Raw genomic sequence first — 20,066 nt, forward strand, 5'->3', positions numbered from 1 at the left:
GCAGAAGGCACACCGTGTGGCCAGCTGGGTTCAGGTAATGTGAGACTGCTTTTTGGCAGGTTTACTGGTCTAATGCAGCAAACTGATTGAAAAGCAGTGCTATCTGGGCTCTTGCATACACTAGGTAGTGAACCCACTGCAGAATTCATGTGGCTTTCGTCAGGTCTGCACAGTGAAGGATGTGTGTTCCGGTGTTTAGCCACATGCTCTATCTCTTGTGCAATTTCTTCCTCCCTTTTCCTGATTTCCTGTCACATTTATAAGAAATAGTTACTGTGTCACATGGTAATTTAGAACTGAGGTAATCATACCAAACATAGCTGTTGTGGCAAAATGAAGAAATTCATTAGGAAATAAACTATAAAATCCAAATTTAAAGTAAAACCTAGGTTTGCAATTTACTTATAAAATTATTATAAAACAACTTCATAAAAATAGTCAACTGCATTAGCAAATTTCAGATAAATTATTTTCCACTGCTAAATTCATAAAAATGTAAATGGATGAAATGGTAGCAGTGATCGCTAATAATTCTGTGCTTGTTTATGTGAAATATGTTTGTGGTCAGGCTGGTGTGAGCCTACTATGGCATGCAGAACTTTAGGCACCCATGGTCAAGATTTCTGTTACTATGACACGGTTTGTGCAGGTCCTTAAAAAGTCTCGAATTCAATAATCTGAATTTTAGGCCTTAAAATGTTTGGATTATGAAGTAATTGTTACTTTTTATAAAGTTGCATTAACTTAAGTCTCGCTTTTGAATGTGCGTTTGGGAAAAATTTGTATTGATCATGCTGTAACAAAGCTACAAAATGAAACCGACAGGGAACCAATAACCAGTAACCATTGACTGCAAATTGTGTAGCCTGGTCAGAATTTGCCAGAGCACACCCTCCCTGCTATTTACTCTGTCTACAATGTACACATGTGACATGTATCCTTAAAGTACACAATATAAACTTTTATTACTTGTCATTAATACAGAAAAATAAAAAATTGGACACTGAGTCAGACAGACTTGCCAGCAAGGTAATGGGTAAATATCCTATCGTTTCATTTCCTGTGGTTCATAATGCAGTTTAACTTGCTTCAGTCATTTAAAGTAATAGAGGAATGGTCCCCCGTCCTCCCCCAAAAAGGACCCATCGACCCTCCGTGGGGCCCCATTTCTGCCTATAGCACCAGCCTGATGCGGCTCGCGTAACGTACCGAATTAGAATTTAGTGATTAATTGTCATTGTTGACACCACAGCACACAGTGCACAACAACGAAATGTGTTCTCTTTATTTAACCTATATGTGACAATGTGACATAGCAGGGGGCAGCTAACTCAGCGCCCGGGGAGCAGTGCTTGGGAGCGGTACCTTGCTCAGGGTACCTCAGTGGTGTCTTGCTGGTCAGGAATTCGAACCTGCAATCTTTCAATTACAAGTGCGCATCCCTAATCATCAATCCACCACTGCACACAAGATAGCACCCAGCGTGGGGCTCGAACCCAGGACTCTGAGTTTAAGAGTCTCATGCTCCACCGATTGAGCTAGCCGGGCAAAAAAAAAAATGGTATGACGTCACATTTTCTTTAAATTTGTCTATTTGTAGGTTTTGTCCCAGCTGACAGGGCTGAAAATCTCCCAAACTTGCAATTTTTTTTACATGCCTTTAAAAATGTTTCATGTTACAAATCTATAGAATGGGGGCGACATTGCTTTCAATGGAGGTTCCAGCGTGGACTCGCTTAGGGAGTTTTAATTCACCACCTAAAGCGATTCACTTTTGCGCTCCGTACTGTGAGCAAATCGGCGTGTCAAACAGATGATCAATGGTGTGCGAAGAGTCACACTACAAAACACACAATTAAAGTCCCTGGCTGTGGGGAGAGAGAGACATGCGAGGAGTGAACAGATGCTCCATGAACTGACAATTAAGGAGATGAAATTATATCAGGTTAAGCACACTGTCGGTCATGAGCACTGCTGCAGTAAAACGAAATAAAGCTCTTTATACATATATTAAATGATAATTTGCAGTTAGTAGTTCATAAGTAAACCGTAAAACACATTTGGAAACATTTTCCATTTATGCAAAGAACTTGGAATTGACAATGCACTTTAACAGACATTAAACAGTCCATAATTACATCTTCCATCCGTTTATCCTGGTCAGTCGTGAGAGATATTAATGTTATTAATGATATTATTATGACTAATGAAGAATCATATACGCAGTTTGTGCAAAGAAAACAGTGTTAATATCTGTGTTTAAGAAATTACGTTAGGCTACGGAGCATGTTTTTTCACATGTTCTATTTAGATCTAATAATTTATTTGTGACTATTTGATAAATTATGTTTACTAGAGAGAAAGCCACAATTTTTGACTTTGTACCAGGCGGTTATAGTGAAGCGGTGTCCCAGCGTGCTGGACCCCACACTCCAGAAACGTTTCAGCCGGACCGTAAATCTTAATGGCATGACGTGGCTCGCTTCAGTGCAAAGCAAAACGCCGCGGTGAAGCTCATTGTTTTCGGGATTCCCCCTCTCCGCTGCGGCCGCGCAAACAAAGGGCAGCCGGGCGCCTTGCGATTGGCGGCGCTGGTGCCCGGGGTCCCGCTTCGGCAGATGGAGGACAGGCTCCAGCACACGCCCCCATCGCGTCGATTGTCTCCGTGGTCAAGCAGAGACAAACAGATCTACGGGGGGCTCCGTGGAGGGGCTGGGGAAGGAGAGGTGCCCGGAGCGGATCTCCGTAGGCTAAATCCACCTAGAGATAAAGTAAGTATCGCCCCTTATACAGATATACCTTAAACAGTTGTCGATGTCTTAGGAGCTCCATCAGGCGTGGGAAAAGAAAAGCAGCACCCTCTGCGCCTCTGTTTGGCGGCGCTCGTAAGGCAGGACACGTACTGCACATCATACAGATTAACCCAAAAAGCACTCTGGGTTTAATCGCTAAACGCATGATTTAAAAACGGTTTAATTTATAAACTCTGTGTGTATTTCTTGGGTAAACTATATAGACGTTTGCACTGAAAAGAGTAATGAATCTGAATTGCTTTTCGTGAAATGCTACAAATCGTGGGAACAATTCACTGTACTTTGTAGCCGTCTTATATAACTTGGGTCTGATTTTTCAATTTGACTGAAATTATCATGACCATGCTGTCAAAGCAGATTTAAATAAATTATTTTATGAGACCAGATAATATGGCTTCCAAACTTGCACGGATGCAGCTTTCAATTTTATGGCATTAAAAAAAATGGTAACGTTTATAAAATTAATTCTTTTTTTTAAGAATTACTTTGGCGTTTGAAGTCCGAGAGCTGCCGATGTGTTACAGTCACTTTAATTATTGTTGGATAGCATGGGTTAATATAACTATTTTGTTTATATCAAGTCAGGCTGGTTTACAGGAATTCGCTGTGGACTTTTTTATATTTGAAAGACAGGATGCGCAGTGGTTGCTGGTCCTTGAAATTCCTTTCTGCACGTGAAGCTCAACAAAGGGGCATCACAGCCAGGAGCGGAGTAACGCTGCACTTCTTAGCTCGCTGACCTGATTGTCAGCGCACAGATGTTTTGGGGGTAACCATGGCAATGAAAACAATGCTAAAGCGGGGCTCAGAGCCACAGGAAAATCATGTTAAGCTTGGAAATAAGAAGGGATAAATCTGGAAGAGAGACTGTGTGTGTGTGTGTGTGAGAGAGAGAGAGAGAGAGAGAGAGTGCACGTGCGTGTGTGTTTGTGTGTGTGTGTGTGCGTGTGTGTGAGAGAGAGAGTGTGTCTGTGAGAGAGTGTGTGTGAGAGAGAGTGTGTGTGTGTGTGTGAGAGAGAGAGAGAGAGAGAGAGTGCACGTGCGTGTGTGTTTGTGTGTGTGTGTGTGCGTGTGTGTGAGAGAGAGAGTGTGTGTGTGAGAGAGAGTGTGTGTGTGTTTGTGTGAGAGAGAGAGAGAGAGTGTGTGTGAGAGAGAGTGTGTGTGTGTGTGTGTGAGAGAGAGTGCGTGTGTGTGTGTGTGTGTGTGAGAGAGAGAGTGTGTGTGTGAGAGCGCGTGCGTGTGTGTGTGTGTGTGTGAGAGAGAGTGTGTGTGTGTTTGTGTGAGAGAGAGAGAGTGTGTGAGAGAGAGTGTGTGTGTGTGTGTGTGTGTGAGAGAGAGTGCGTGTGTGTGTGTGTGTGAGAGAGAGAGTGCGTGTGTGTGTGTGTGTGTGAGAGAGAGTGCGTGTGTGTGTGTGTGTGTGTGAGAGAGAGAGAGTGTGTATGTGTCAGAGAGAGAGAGTGCGTGTGTGTGTGTGTGTGTGTGTGAGAGAGAGAGAGTGTGTGTGTGTCAGAGAGAGAGAGAGTGTGTGTGTGTGTGTGTGTGAGAGAGAGAGTGCGTGTGTGTGTGTGAGAGAGAGTGCGTGTGTGTGTGTGAGAGAGAGTGTGTGTGTGTCAGAGAGAGAGAGTGCGTGTGTCAGAGAGAGAGAGTGCGTGTGTGTGTGTGAGAGAGAGTGTGTGTGTGTCAGAGAGAGAGAGTGCGTGTGTGTGTGTGTGTGTGTGAGAGAGAGAGTGCGTGTGTGTGTGTGTAAGAGAGAGTGTGTGTGTGTCAGAGAGAGAGAGTGCGTGTGTGTGTGTGTTTGTGTGTGTGTGTTTGTGTGTGAGAGAGAGAGAGTGTGTGTGTGTCAGAGAGAGAGAGTGTGTGTGTGTGTGTGTTTGTGTGTGAGAGAGAGAGAGTGTGTGTGTGTCAGAGAGAGAGAGTGTGTGTGTGTTTGTGTGTGAGAGAGAGAGAGTGTGTGTGTGTCAGAGAGAGAGAGTGTGTGTGTGTGTTTGTGTGTTTGTGGGTTATTGAGGGCAGCAGAGCAGGGAATGAGAGGAAGATGTGAGTCCAAGTGAGTAAAGCGGTTAAAAAAAAAAATGTCTGGCCGATGGGAGAGATTAAAACAACGTGGGAGGAAAAACAAGGAGGAAGGGTGGACTGCATCTCCAAGGAGGATGACTATGCCGTGTTGCCCCAGCCGGCTCTGGTGTGGCAGTCAGCAATCAGCACAAATCTGTCTCTGGGGACTGTAGCTGAGGCTATTTCTGGGGCAACCACCAGTAAAAGCCGCCAACATCTGTAATTTCATCTGGAATGCTGACTGACGTGTCAGGTTTGGGTCAGACCAGGACGGATTTTGGGGAATGACTAGACGGCGGAAATGTGCCTTACTGAGAAAATAATTAGTGTGTACGTTAGCATGGGGGTGGGCGTGGGGGGGGGGGGTGAGAGACTGTGAGATGCGATGATGTCGACGCTCTGTAGCGACACAGAAGCAGCAGAAAGTTTTGCCAGGAGCCAGAGCGTTATGCTACTTTGGGGCGCCGGTCATGTGACCGCCGTCTGTCATCTGCAGCTTTACTTCCTTCTGCATGCTAGTACCTTTGATGACTGACCCTGGGTGCTTCCACACGGTGGGAAAAGAGAATGGAAAGTCAGGGAGAAGACCAGGCGCTGTGAGACGTGGGAGGAGAATTGAGTATGGCCTGCCTCTACCATCCATCATGCTGCAGGGTGTAGACCCCCCCCAACACGCCCTCATGCCCCCAGACAAGCATCTCATTCATCAGTTCTGATACCAATGAGAAATCTTCCTCTCTACACTCGCTTTGTGTTCAAGCGTTTTCTTGACTATCAAGGCATTTTCGTCGAGGTCAGCGACAGTCGAACGCTGTGAAAAAAGCTTATCTGACCCTGTTAGGCTACTGCGGTTGATTGGCTCTGCATGTGGGCCACAGTTCTGCACCAGAACAATGCTAAAAAGTCCGATTTGTATGTTTTTCTGACTCATTTGGTTGCAAAACCCTGACTGAGGGTTTATGTCATATATCGGTTGAGCTATTAATGGTGCGATGTGGTGCGGTGTTCAGTATTCCATAGCGCCTGGGTTGAGTGTCTGTCTGATATGCGGATACAGATGAAAATCACCAAAGAGCAGCTCAGGAATGAAATAAGATCCATGCTGGTATGTTTTCTACGAGTTTAGTGTCTTTCACTGCACATGTGTTTTGTTCATCAGAGTCTTCGGCCGCTTTTGTTATTGCGGGATGTGTGTGGGACGGGGGGTGGGGGAAGGGGTACTGTTTCATCCACAAGTGTGTGTGTGTGTGTGTGTGTGTGTTCAGTCTGTGGGGGTGGGGCTGTCATATCGCCACATCTGCAAGCCTGCAAAAGAAGGGAGGAAGTCTCACTGAGTGTTGGCTTCCGGTGTGGGCTATTGCAAGAGGAAGGGCTGCATCGTTGGTCGTGGGGGGAGTGGGGGGGTCAGTTTCGTGACTCGTCCGTCCTTATAAATCTGGAGCTCGTTCGGGCTGTGGGTCCTCCGCTGTCCCCCACGCCAGGGCTTGACCGCGTTCTCGCGGACCGCCTTGCCAGCCGCGTGCCCTTACTCCCTTTCCCGTGCTGCACCTGCTTCCGGCCCCTTTCCGATGCGTAGGATCCCTTCCTGAACGGTAAGCTCCTCATTTTCTGGTTGTTTGAGTGTCAGCCTGTTCCTGTGCGTGTGGGTTGGTTGCGAAGGCGACTCTACGGGACTGGGCAGCTGCTCCGTACCAGGATCCTTGACTGGGATCCCGGACGGCTGCCACACAGCTGATGCCAGGGGCCCGGCGGTGATCGGCCCGCCACCTGTCTCTGCCTTCCGGAGCTTTAAACAGCTTTCTCCTGGGGATCACTGACAGCTGAACAAGACCAGCAAAATCTACTAGCTTCTGTCCCAGAGCTGTGTGGTTATCTCTGCACTCATGGACGCATGCAGGTCTTTATCTATAAATGCTCAGTCACAAATCTGCCTATGTGCAAAGTTAGTTGATAGTGTTGTTTTTTTTTGCCTGTCGATACCCATTTGGCTTCCGGGTTTCTGCCTTGTCACAAGCTGCGCCCTTTTGGTGATATTTAAGGCATAGTGCATGGTGTTGGGGGCAGGGGCTTCTCTTGGGTCACAAGGCAGCATGAGACCAGTTAAAGAGTGTGTGTCTCCACCCCCCCCCCCCCCCACCTCCACCCCCGCTTACCCTGCCTCCTCTGCCCTCTCCGCAGTCTCACCCATGCTCTTCCAGCTCTGTGAGGATGGGCGACGAGCAAGAAGATGTTCAGATCGGGGAAAACAAATATATCAGCAAGTAAGGACTGACAGCGACGCCCTTTATCTATATTATACTCGGTTACATTTACCTTGTTGGTCTCTTTATTGCTAAAAATAACCAAACGATTAGACATAATCACGCATGGGGCTCTTTTCGTGCATTTGTTCAGTGTTATTTGTTAAATTGAGGCATGGAAGGTTTTTCACGATATCAATTTTTACATTTTTCTGACTGTAATGATCTGTGTCCCTCTGCAGGAGCACATTGTTGTCACACCTGAAGACGTACAATCTGTACTACGAGGGGCAGAACCTTCAGCTCAGACACAGAGAGGTGAGGCTGACGTGACCCCACCTTGCTATTTAATGATACTGAGACACCCCCCCACCCCCCTCCCACCAGTCCTCTCAAACCATTCACCCGCAGCTCCATCATCTAATGACAAGTGCATCACTACTGGGATCAGGTGCTGTTTAATTTACCCTTCATTGCCTCTGTTTAATAATTCACCAGCCCCTGAGGGTTTAGGGCCGACGTCAGGGGCCCTTGTGGGTGCGCAAGTGCACAGAGGCATGTGAAGGTGAATTTTCAGTACGTGAAACTAGGGACATTAGAGTGTTCCTGTTCTGTGCCTTAACAAATGAGAACGTAGATGCTTTCATAAGATGTTCGATCCTTTCGAGCTTTGGTGGTATTTTCTGATAGCACAAGGCAGGCTGTGTGAGCGGGGGGGGGCTGTAAGTGTTATTGCCACTGTCATTACAGGAGGAGGGGGAATTGATTGTGGAGGGGTTGCTCAACATCTATTGGGGTTTGAGGCGGCCAATCAGGCTTCAGATGCAGGATGACAACGAGCGGATCAGGCCGCCTCCTTCTTCTACATCCTGGCACTCAGGTTGCAACCTGGACGCACAGAGGTTAGTGCTCATTTCGCTGGAGCTAAAACCAGCAAAGGTCAGCTATTTCTGGCCCAGAATGAATGGTCCCATCATGAATGACTATAAAGGTCTCCAGTGATGTAGCATTCATTGTTAAAGGCGCCCACAGAAGTGCCTTCCTCCGTGCGTATGCTGATTAACAAACAGGCTTCGTAATTAGTTGAAATAAGAGGGTCGTTCATTGTGGAAGCATATGTTCTAAAGTGCCCCTGTCTTGATTTAAAAACAGTATACTTTCCGTTGGCATTTTTAATGCAAAAATTTTTACGCCTTTGTAACAAGTTAACCCAACACCCTTTAATTGTTTTACGAGCTGCATTTAGTGTGCAATAAATCATTTAAGTACAGCTCTGATGAACATTGCACTGGTCACAATCAGCCACGTCCTGGGGTAGAGAGGGGATATGATTCCTGTCGTGCAACATTTCCCCCCTGTGGCTGGGGGCCAAGCGAAGAAGTACCAGTCGTGCTGGTTGGAAAAACTGTAAATCAAATCTGACAAAACAAAACCAAATGGACTGACGTAACACACTTTCTGTGCCAGCAGTAAGGATGGCTCCAAGCAGGCGCCCCCTACCATCGAGGTGACGTCGTGCGATGACCAGTTGAACAGCCCCACGATGAAGGAGGAAAATGCAGGTATGGGGCTCTTTTTGCCGCGACTCAGAATGTCTGTTCATATCAGTTCTCCTATTATTTGATATCTACCCGGGGATCAGGTGCCTGGCCTGCTCTCTCTACCCCGAAACGCTTATTCCCCACCATGTTTCCAGGAGAAGATGATGACAGTTCCTCTCAGCTGCTGAGGACCAAAAGTGATGCTGGGGTGTTTAGGAGGGGCAATCGCCGGTCGCCTAGTGACCAGCGGAAAATCAGGCGGAACAGATTTTCTATCAATGGCCATTACTACAACCACAAGGTAACGCAACATATATTCCAGATTGACAGCCACTGCTACCAGCTGGGTTGGGAGGTTTACATTAAAAGAGTATCTGTTAAAAAATATCTGTTAAAAATGTAGTCAATAACCTAATCTAAAAATCATTATCCTTGTAACAATTAATCCCCGTTCTGTTCTAAATGTTTCATGAAACTTTTTTTTCGTGTAACTGTATCAAAATAGTTACTGGTTCTGAATACGTAACACTGTTCGATGTATTCCATCAAACACTAATCCTGACTACTCACTAAAAAGTCTTTCTCTTGTCTGGATGTTGTTGTGACTTCACTTGGGTACGACTCCCCCCCAGACGGCTGTCTTCACCCCCGCCTACGGCTCGGTGACCAACGTTCGCATCAACAGTTGCATGAAGACACCCCAGGTTCTCCGGGTCCTGCTCAACAAGTTCAAGATCGAGAACAGCCCCGACGACTTTGCCCTGTATCTGGTCCACACCAGCGGTGGTGAGCGTGCATGTATGCAGGATATGTGGCTGCACATCTTCTCCTAACCGCGTGTATGTAAATTTGAGTGCTTGACCACAGCATCAAAGTGGGCATGAGCCTATTTATAAATACAGTCGTCCCTCGTTTTTCGCAGTTAATCCGTTCCAGACTCTTACCGCGTTCAATGAATTTCCGCGAAGTAGGATTCTTTATTTCTTTATTATTCGGCTGCACCTGGCGTTGAAGGATTTGCGGGGGTGCTGGAATACATAGGCCTACAGTCCACACGTACAGTTATTTTAATTTTAATTGTAATACCGAGGTGTATAATTGACTGCGAAAGTCGAAGCGCGAAGTGGCGAGGGACGACTGTATACAAAAGCCTGTGTGTGGATGTGGTTTAACAAGAAGGAAGGAGAGCACAGGAAAAACCAAAATGCAAGTATGCACAAGCACGCACGCATTCTGTGCAATGAAGCAGAATATGTGTCTGCTTGTCTCAGAGCGCGGGAAGTTGAAGAGGTCGGATCACCCTCTGTCGGTTCGAGTTCTGGAGGGCCCATGTGAACAGGTCAGCCGGATCTTCCTCATGGAGCAGGACCTCGGGGAAGAAGTCACCTACGATGTAAGGGCCTTTGAATATGCCTCCTGCTCTCTTCCAAGAGACCCTTATGGGGAATTTGACTGGCCAACTAAATGCACTGACTATTCTTTCCACTAGGTGGCACAGTACATCAAATTTGAGATGCCCGTTCTGCAGAGTTTCATCACCAAGCTGAAAGAGGAAGAGGACAGAGAAGTGCAGAAACTTAGGACCAGGTAGGGCTTCTGCCCACAGCCAGTGCTCACAATAGTCATCTCATGGTATGTATATGCAAGGGCTGGACAAAACAATAGAAACACCACATGAAAAAAGGTTTTAATATTGAAGTCACAAAATCACAATTATAAAGGCAGCTACAAAGATGATTCATATGAGGCTGAATGCAAATCAGCAATATACTTTAGCTGTAAGAGGGATCAGACAGTTAACGTTGATATGTGGCTTTTCAGAGCAACATTGCCCAGATTACAGAGTCTCCAACTCCGGTCCTGGAGAGCTACTATCCAGTCAGTTTTCTATCCTACCCGGCTTCTGATGAGCTACACCTGCTCCTGGTATTTACCTGAGAACTACTGTGGCTCATCAGAAGCCTGGATAGTAGCTCTCCACGACCGGAGTTGGAGACCCCTGGTTTAGTCTGTCGAGGGGATTGGCCTAATCATTCCATATATAATGTATCAAATAGGGACAGACTGCATCAGCAGAGATAGACTAATGCTTAAGAGGATAGCTGCTAAACACCATGAGTACAGCTTCAAAAACTAACACAGAACTGAATCAGCTCCTCTGTGACCCAATCTCACGGTACATCGTGTTTTGCAAAGCTGGAAACTGCTTGTATAGATTTGCCATTGTACAGACACATTATATCTAGTTTAAGAAGTACAAAGCCTGTATCTTGGAACACTGGGAAGAAATAATATGGTCGGAAGAATGATCTTTCGCCCTTTTTCTTACAACTGCAAACTGTTAGAGGTGGTGGGAGATCCACAGTGGTTTGGGCTGCCATCTCATAGGAATCATTAGGTCCAGTGATTGCACTGCATGGTTGGATAACATCCAAGAAATATGAGACCATTTTAGAGGATCAGTTGCAGCCTACGGTGTAAACTCTATTCCTTTACAGTGCTTTTCTAAGAATGGAATTGAACCATTTATTACCAAACACCCAGTTTGCTGGAAGTTGTATTTGATACAGTTCTGCTATACATTCCTACACGGAACAGGGACGTACATTGAGAAGGACATGTAGCGCTGACATAAATACAGTGAGATAACAAGGTGGCATGGACAGCGCAGTGTCAAACATTCAGTGAGCAGTGCATTTGGAAAGAGGACAGTGTAGATACTCGGGCATGGACAGATGGGATTGGATATTACCCAAAAATCGATATAAATCACAATGGTAGGTGCAAACAAACAAACAAGCAGATAAATAGGGAGAAATATGAGGAAGTAGGGATTGCTGGTGATAATATGTGCTGCCAAGTGACAGAAGTCCTGTGTGAGGTACAGTGAGGTCAATGCCACCCGACACATATGCAGGAAGAGTTCCAGTGAAGTTCCATGAGGTCCTCCTCCTTCTGTGGGCTCTCTAGTCACCTGATCTACACATCAGAGGATATGATGCTGATCCTTATTTGGTCCTTGACACTAATATATTCTTCGGGTTTTTCCATTATTTTGTCCATCCCGTGTATTAATGCGTTAATTACTGCACTACATAAAATTAAGTACACCTACTCATGGATTTTAAAGACTTAACAAGCTACCTGTGAATGTCATTGACTTTGTGTTTATTTGGGGCGATCACCAGTTTGCTAAAATATAACAGTAAGCTAGTTTCTGTGCCAAAGTTGATACTAGTCACATAGGTTGTCTGTTTCATTTGTGTGGCTGTTTTAGTTCCATTGACAGTTCACCTCTATTCATTCCCTTTTTAGGTACAGCACTCTGAGATGCATTATTGAAAAGCAGTTGCAGTGTTTACCCGAGGGCACCACCTGTATTTGAATGCCCACAGGACATAAAATCCCATTATTTCCAGGTTTTAATTTGCGTTCCCACTTCCCCAGCCTCCCCTATGTCCATGTCTGATGTTACGACCCTTGTATGTCCAGGGTTGCTAGGATGTAAGCAAAAACAATGCACAAGTGCTTCTAAACAATTAATTTTGCACAAGCACAAACACATAATATCTTAATTATGCTTGTGGTGTTTGATAACATATGACTTCAGGGTGAGTTGACGCCAAAACAACCAACAAAACACGGCTTAGTAGCAAGAGACGCAAATGAACTAAAGCTATATAAAGCTAAAATAAACATACAACTCACCTCCCTGACTCCTTGGAGAACTTACATAAAACAAAAACAAACATAGAGCTCATCTTCCCGGCTGGCTCCCTGCAGAAAACCAGGACAACAAAACAAAACAGGCACCACAGGAGAACAAAACATCATATGAACGAAAAGTGACGCAAAACAAAGGGTCATAGGAAAATAAACCAAAATCCATGAATCCAATCCAAAGTCAAAATCTAAACCAAAATCTAAGCTGAAAGAAAAGTCGCAATCTCGATGTTCCACCCAAATCAATGACCAAACCCAGCTCTCTATCCTCCTAGTCTGTTATCTTGGGCAACAGCCAGATCCTTCCTTGAGGGACACAGGACTTCTTTCCAATGTCTTGAAAGGCCGTTAGCTCGTAAGATGTGAAAAGTTTGTCCGGTCAAGGCCCCACAACCAGGAGTCCTAACACAGAGGGCTGCAACCCTATTCCATCCGAGGGCTGCAACCCTATTCCATCCTGATTATGTCTATGAACTGCAATGTGCTCCCATGCAGCGATAAGTGAGGAAACCCATCATGTTAAATGCAAGTTCTTTTCCTGTGGACAGTAAAGCGACAAGCTCATCCATCTGGAAGACAGCCCTTGGCGTTACAATAAATTTTGGAGCTGATCTGAGCTTGAGCCACTGAACCGGTGGTGCATTGGGAGTCACTGAACCTAAAGTTTCATTTATTCTCCTATTAAACATGTTGAAAACTTGCACTTACAGAGACCGTTACTCTGCTGTGGGAATAATGTAATCTTCCTCTGAACTGCTTCCCTACGGCCCAGGAGATGGATTTCTCAGTATTTCACTCACTGTCTTGAAAGAGGGCAGTGAAGCTCCGACTTGCCCTACCTCTCTTAGCAGAAATCTCCTTACATTCGATCTATTGGCATCATGCATCTGTGTGTTTGTGCGTGATCATACCTCCGCTGGAGTAGGAGATTGTAAAAGCACAATTCCTAACATGTTCTCACACCTACCAGCTGTGATTGGACTCTCCCTGAAGAAGTCTTTCCCTTGAAGAAAGTGACAGAAAGTTAATGGTACTTCCACATTCCCTGAAAGGCTGATGTCAAGTCATTTCTGGCTGTGTACCTCCTTGTATTTGAATAAATCTGAGCATATGTGTGCTTGTCTGTTTGTACAATGTAGGGAGACTTCCAGATGGCATTTTTTGGGGCAAAAGCAGGACTGAATATCCATTTCTCAAATCAGTTCATATTTTGGTATCTATTTTAGTTTAACTCATAAATAATACTCTGTAACTGAGTTGTTGGTTATTGAAACCATATTACAGTGTAATATCTAGCACTCCAGACATGTTGAACTGCATTTATTTTAGTTGAATAACATAAATCAAACTTTATAACGGTAATAGTGAAATTGTGTTATTCTGGCTTTAAAAATTAAAAATGTGTTATTTGAACTGGTCATTTATTAATCTATATTTGATTACAGTTGAACAGTTGAGTAAGCAAGGGACTGGTTTCATCCTTGCGTCTGTTTTCAATGCCCACTAATCCAGGAGAAGGTCACACTGAGCCTATAACCCTGAGCAGGAAGTAGGGGTGCCTTCACCATTATGGGCAAGTCAGAGACAATTCACAGGTAAACATGGGGAGAACTTGCAAACTGCACATGCATGGAACCTGAACTGGGGATGAAAACTACAGCCCTGGAAGTGTGTGGCAGGACATGGAAACTGTTTTCAGTCAAATTTACTACTCATTGAATATTTTCTAAAAATGGTTAAATGATCACATATAGCCGATTTCTATAATGACAGGTTGGATTCTCCTAAACTAATACTAAATCAGTTTAGCATGTTACAGGAGGGTGATTGATGTGACATTATTTTAAACATGATTCGGCAAAGTCACCAGGTTAGCACAGCTTAATGAGAAGCTCAGCTACAAAAGTATTGGCACAGAGGTTTGTCGCTCAGTGCCAGGGCTGAAAAATCCTATCTTAAATCCTAGCTTAAATCCTAGCTTAGATTACCGTTTTTGGGATCTTTCAAAAGGGTGTTGTTCATTTTTTTCAAAGGTCTGACATCCCAGTACAGCTTCAAATGGTTGTATGTGTGTATTTTTGTGGACTTGGTATGTAATCTCATGCCACTTTATGTTGGAGTTGGATCATTTCAAATGTGAAATCATCATTATGTGTGTTTAAAGACCAGGGATATCTTTGTGGAAACTCTTGATTATAAATGTGTATGCAGCATACTGAAATTGGCTTTGTTTGATGGAAGATGATTATTTAATAAAAAAAATCTTGGATTTTCCCTTATTGTTCACTGATGTCTTAATAGAGAATACCTATGATTTAGTTGTGTATTTTGTTTGTTTATTTTTACAGGATTATGTGTATTATCAGATTGCGGTGCATGTGTTTTGGTGGTAGCTCTGGGGGCTAGGCGTATGACCTGGTTAAAAAATGTTAATAATTTAAAGATTAAATCTCATTAAATGATATCCTGTTAGAAGAATATGATGGTATCAGTCTGTTATATCATAATCAGTCACAGTCTATAGACATATCAGTAACACCAGTCCTTATGACTTCTCTTATATGATATCTTTGCTAATTTGTTAGCTTTCTAGTCTATGAGATGGTACAAATGACCCAGCTGGGTAAGATTTAGTCTATCATCGGATTGGTTATTTATGTTGTACTAGGTCAAAGGCTTTATCATAATTGTGTCTGTCAAGGACTCCAATATGTTATCTTAAAATTAGTGTGCAAGCAGCAGAATGTCTGTCTCATTACTATATTTTTTTTCCAAAGTCAAACCATTAGTCCTTGATCAAGACCCTTAAACTCTGAAAAATATGTGCAGGATAAATGGCTGATCCTGCACTCTGATGCCAAGCTTCAACTTCAAGAATGAAGCTATATGTGAAGATTGAATTTCACTGTACTTGGTACCTGTACAGTGACAATTAAGGCATCGTCTCTATGAAGGGGGAGGGATGCGGCTTTGCCTATTAAAGGACAGTGACAATAAGCTCATTGTTGTCAAATCCTACCCTATGGGGAGAGGGGGTGGTAATCAGGCAATCAGTAATGCTGCTTGGCACAGCCCCTGCCAAGGCATTGGCTACCACGTTTTGGGAGACAGCTACAAAAACAGCGTCTTTTACACCGGGAAAGGTGAGTCAAAGAACATCACCATCCCTGGCAGGAGCAGCACTAACAGCAGGTAACAGGCATTGCTTTTCAATCCCTAACAGGACGTTTCATTCGAACTGTTCCTTAGTGTCCGCGAACGATTGCTTCTGTAACTGTAATGCATATTATTAAGTGTCATTAATTATATTATAGTAATAACATAGTCTTCATTGTCTAAGACACATAAAATTTAGCAACTATATTTGATTATTATTAGAAACAAAAGGATTTTACATTGATGTATTGTATCGCACATTGATTTTATTTATGTCCATGTGATCAGGTTTAGAAAAAATATGGAATTTAAAGATTAAATGGAATGAAGTGATTAGATGAAATGCCGTTACCATTCTGCTATACCACCATCAGCCCCAGTCTACAGACATGTGAGAAGTTCCAGTCTCTTTGACTTCTTTCATACGATGTGTTCACTCGGTTCTTAGCTTTTTGGTGTATAAAATGGTACAAATAATCCAGCTTGGGAAAATTTAGTCTATCATCAGATTGGGTATTTATATTGTACTAGGTCAAAAGACTTTGTAGTTAATCCTAATCCTAACAGAATATCTGTCTTGTTGCCATATTTTTTTCTCACTTCAGACTTTGGCAAGTGAGTCCTTTACGGTCTCATTTTTAATATAGCACTGAGTTAAGTTTCATACTTTAATAGAATAAAGTAAATTCAGCTCAGTGCATCCTCCTTAACCAGGTATTCACTTATCCGTATAGAAATGCAAGTTCAAATAAAAATGATTTAGTCAAACATAAATTGTTACAGCAACACGTGATTGTATTTATATAAAAATGATCATCTTTGCAGTACTATTTTTTTTTATGTTAGCAATGACTTAATAATTAATGATTGGTATTCTTCTCTTACGTCAACCCATTAACATTCCAGACAATGAAACCTGAGAAGCTCTTCGAAATAGAAACAGTATCATCTGAACTCAACAATAAGCTATGATTTGTTATTAAGCAGCTCAGTCATCTATCAATATCATGAACTGAATTTGAAAGTCATTTCATATGTTCATGCTGGCTAACCAAATTTGTTTAGGCAGCAAAACATACTCTCCAATTACATTTCTTACATCCTCAAATAAATTTAGCTAGTTGAAACTGCAGGTGTAAATTGTAAATAACAGTACTGACTATTAGTGTTAAACTTAGATTAATGGTCATTATCATTTACAGGTAATTGAAAAACTGTGTAATTTTTTCATTTGCAAGTTTATTCATAACCAATATAGTTAGGAAAATTGATGCACATGTGTTTAAAAAGCCTGAATATCAGACATTGAGTGTGACACCATTAAATCAGTAAGATTATATTAATATATCAAGTCAGTTGAGTATGAAGAGTCACAGTCAAAGAGTACTCAACTGGTTGGTTAAAACAAAATCTTGGTCTGGATTTGTACTTTCTAAACCTGAACTTTCCACCTCTGTACTAAGGTAATAAGTTTCTCCAGTGTCAAGGCACCTCTGTTCTCTGAAGGAGATTATCCACTGTATTTGAGGAAAACTAAGAGTGTTAGATCATTTTCAGAGTCTACATACAGTTCTGTCACATAAAAACCAATTGCATGTTCATGTGGATGTTGTTACAGGTTAACTCCAGAGATGATTGGCCAGCGCAGACTCTTTCTCCTGTGGGCATGGGCACTGCTGATGGCAGTCCTGTGTCCTCCTGTCCAGGCTAAGAGAGGTGGTACAGCCTGGAGGGGTAGGAGCATGGGTGCTAATAGAGCAGTGGGTGCTCGCTACCAACCCATGCAAGGCCCAGGTTATGGGGGAGGGTACGGCGCTGGAGCCCTCCCCTCGTACAGCAAAAGCTCCTCCAATACAGGGCTTAAGATGGCAGGGGCGGCAGCTGCGGGGGTTGTGGGGGGGGCCATGCTAAGCCGCGGACTCAGTTCTATGGGACAGCCGCGATATGACCATGGAGGCTACGGCTACAATGGATATGACCGGTATGGTGACTATCCCCCGGGGGTCCGACACGGAGACATTGCCTATGACGTGGAGTTCCACAATGGGACTTCAGGAGACCATGTCAGATCGCGCTCCTCTGCCACCAGCCTGCCCAACACCTTCACCATCATCACCTCACTGGTCTGCTTCCTGCTGGAACAATGAATAGGGATAGTCTGCTGAAAATATTATTTAATTTCTGCGAATGATTACATATTTATGGATGCTGTGTTAGTATTTAGTAATTCTGCATTTTCTGAGTAACTTTTGCACAGAGCTATTCATAGAAATGAAATATGTTGTATTAATCTATGAATACTTTTGTACTGAAACTTTGATTTTTATGCTGTCTGTGTGGCCTAATTTAAAGGTGGGACAAAGACATGATTAAATGTGATAAGGTGATGTTCAGGTAGATGAATTACCACCATCAGTCCATTGTACCATAATCAACCAGTCTACGAGTAACAGCCACCTCTTCGAATTCTGTCAAACAATGTGATTTTCTGGTTAGTGTGAGAGATGATGCAAATTCTTTGCCTATGTAAAGATTAGTCAGACATTACCAGAGAGTTATATTGTATTAGGTCAAAAGGCTTTGCAGTTAATCCTAATTATGTCTGTCAATGACTCCAATATATTGTTAATAATATAGTTAGTGTGCATGCAACAGAATTTCTGTCATCTTGACATTCATTTTTTTCATATCATAGCAGAGAAACAGTGAGCTCAACCTGCGCGTTTCAATAGAAGTGATATAGTAATAGATAAGGTTACAACACGGCTCTTGAGTACAGAGAATCTTGCCTCAGTTGAGCGCCTTTGAGTAAGTATTTACATATATTTGCAAATATGTATGCAGAAAAATTTCAAATAATAAGCTGTTACCCCAAAACGTGATTGTTGATTTTCTTTGCGTATTCTTTTTTTATCATGGTATGCAAAATAGCTTTTCAGAATTACTCAATGACTATTGACTCTCTGTTGTATCAATCCAATAGCAACTGGATGTAAAGTAATTTGAGAACCCCTCAAAAATGGGATGAAGGTAAAACATTAACTGTACAATGCAGATAATGTGAATGATTAGCAACCATATGTTAGAAGATGGGTGGATGGAAGGAACCAGCAAAACGGTATGTTTTTGGACCAAGGTACCTGAAGGAAACCTCTGTAATACAGAGAGAGCATGCAGAATACAAACACACACAGAGAGAGAGAGAGAGAGAGAGAGAGAGAGAGAGAGAGAGAGAGAGAGAGAGAGATACATTAATTAGGTGTATATATATTTGTGAAAACTCTCCATTGATTTCTTTGGGCATAACCCTGATCCCTACACTATGACAGCCATAACCATAATTAACCACATGAAATACAAGACTTTTAGCATTTTTAGTTGTTCTGTCATTTCTCTTTTGCATTCACAGATTTTTATAAAATTGAGTTTCCCCTTGTGGGGACCAAAAATAACTGGTTTTTATCTCATTATGGGGACATTTGCTCTCCACAATGTAATATATACAAATAAATTATGAATTTCATATTCAGGGGTTAAAGCACACATTTAAGAATGTTTTCTCGTCATTTCGATGACATATTCACTCTTTTCTTGTATTACACTGCAGTTTATGTGGTAACCGGGTGGTAGAATCTATAGATCAGTGTTATAGGCCTAATGAGGTTACTGAAATCAGTCAACGTAGTGTTTTAACAACGGAGGCATGGTGAGGTGCATGTGGACGCTACATCAGTTCTCCATATTTCTCTAAAGTATGAAATTTTAACATAAATAGAACTTTGGATGAATAAACGATTAATTGGTCCAATGATAAATTGTATCTTTGTTACAGATAAATATATGGCAAATTATTGTATAACTATAACTTGGCTCGTACATAGCAACCATTTATCAACGACCTGAACGCGAAGTGATGACACCCGGCTGTAGTTAAACTATAGACACCTATCAATCAATCTGTGTGTGTGCGCGTGGCAGCACAAATAAGACGAAATAAGTTCAACATGGGAGCACTGTTTTGCTTTGAATCATCAAGCACCTCATTCCTTCTTCCTTATTCCATCCTTATTCCCCAGCTGCTTAAACACTATACACGACATTACAGTACGATCTAATTTAGCGCACTAAGCATTAATTACACACAACTGTTCACATTATTTACATGGCTGGCATCGGTCCAACATGCCGCGCTGCCCGATGTGTACCCCCAGCGCAGCATGTAATTCATGAATGGCCTTAGGGTCAGTGAAGGAAAAATGTTTGGTTTCCTGATCAGTGGTCCATATCACGAAGCGAGATTTGTTGGCTATGTAACCAATATGAATTCCTTTTAATTGCTAATTTCGAACTTTGCCAAATCCTGATTGGTTGAGAGAAGAAAACATCTTTCTGAATGTTAACTCGGTTAATACGATTAATATGTTTTTGTCAGATATTTCCATGGCAACGAGGCTGTCAATCGTGTGTCACAGAGCCAGTAGGTAATGTTCCGGCGGTCGCGCCAATAGGGAGACGGGTCTGGCTGCAGATCGTGTACT

At 43.0% G+C, this 20,066-nt stretch overlaps 2 protein-coding genes across 4 annotated transcripts; both read left to right on the plus strand.

The window, feature by feature from the left end:
- Nucleotides 1-2,549: 2,549 nt before the first annotated feature.
- Nucleotides 2,550-14,646, plus strand: LOC111857560 (ras association domain-containing protein 2-like). Of its 3 annotated transcripts, none has more exons than XM_023838549.2 (10): nt 2,550-2,771; nt 7,047-7,129; nt 7,351-7,426; nt 7,859-8,010; nt 8,579-8,670; nt 8,805-8,950; nt 9,282-9,435; nt 9,921-10,042; nt 10,139-10,236; nt 11,965-14,646. In XM_023838549.2, the coding sequence occupies exons 1-10, from the start codon at nt 2,619-2,621 to the stop codon at nt 12,032-12,034; spliced, it is 1,146 nt and encodes a 381-aa protein (XP_023694317.1). In that variant the 5' UTR covers nt 2,550-2,618; the 3' UTR covers nt 12,035-14,646. The 3 variants fall into 3 exon arrangements, with proteins under 3 accessions (XP_023694317.1, XP_023694316.1, XP_023694319.1); XM_023838548.2 differs by having other exon boundaries at nt 2,558-2,771; nt 8,576-8,670; XM_023838551.2 differs by lacking the exon at nt 2,550-2,771 and adding an exon at nt 6,177-6,460 and having other exon boundaries at nt 8,576-8,670.
- Nucleotides 14,647-15,484: 838 nt separating this feature from the next.
- On the plus strand, nt 15,485-18,901 carry sprn2 (shadow of prion protein 2). Its single transcript, XM_072709226.1, has 2 exons — nt 15,485-15,564; nt 17,147-18,901. The coding sequence occupies exon 2, from the start codon at nt 17,160-17,162 to the stop codon at nt 17,673-17,675; it is 516 nt and encodes a 171-aa protein (XP_072565327.1). The 5' UTR covers nt 15,485-15,564; nt 17,147-17,159; the 3' UTR covers nt 17,676-18,901.
- The last annotated feature ends 1,165 nt before the right edge of the window (nt 18,902-20,066 follow it).

Source organism: Paramormyrops kingsleyae, chromosome 2, assembly GCF_048594095.1.
Source record: "Paramormyrops kingsleyae isolate MSU_618 chromosome 2, PKINGS_0.4, whole genome shotgun sequence".
Classification (NCBI taxonomy): Eukaryota; Metazoa; Chordata; class Actinopteri; order Osteoglossiformes; family Mormyridae; genus Paramormyrops; species Paramormyrops kingsleyae.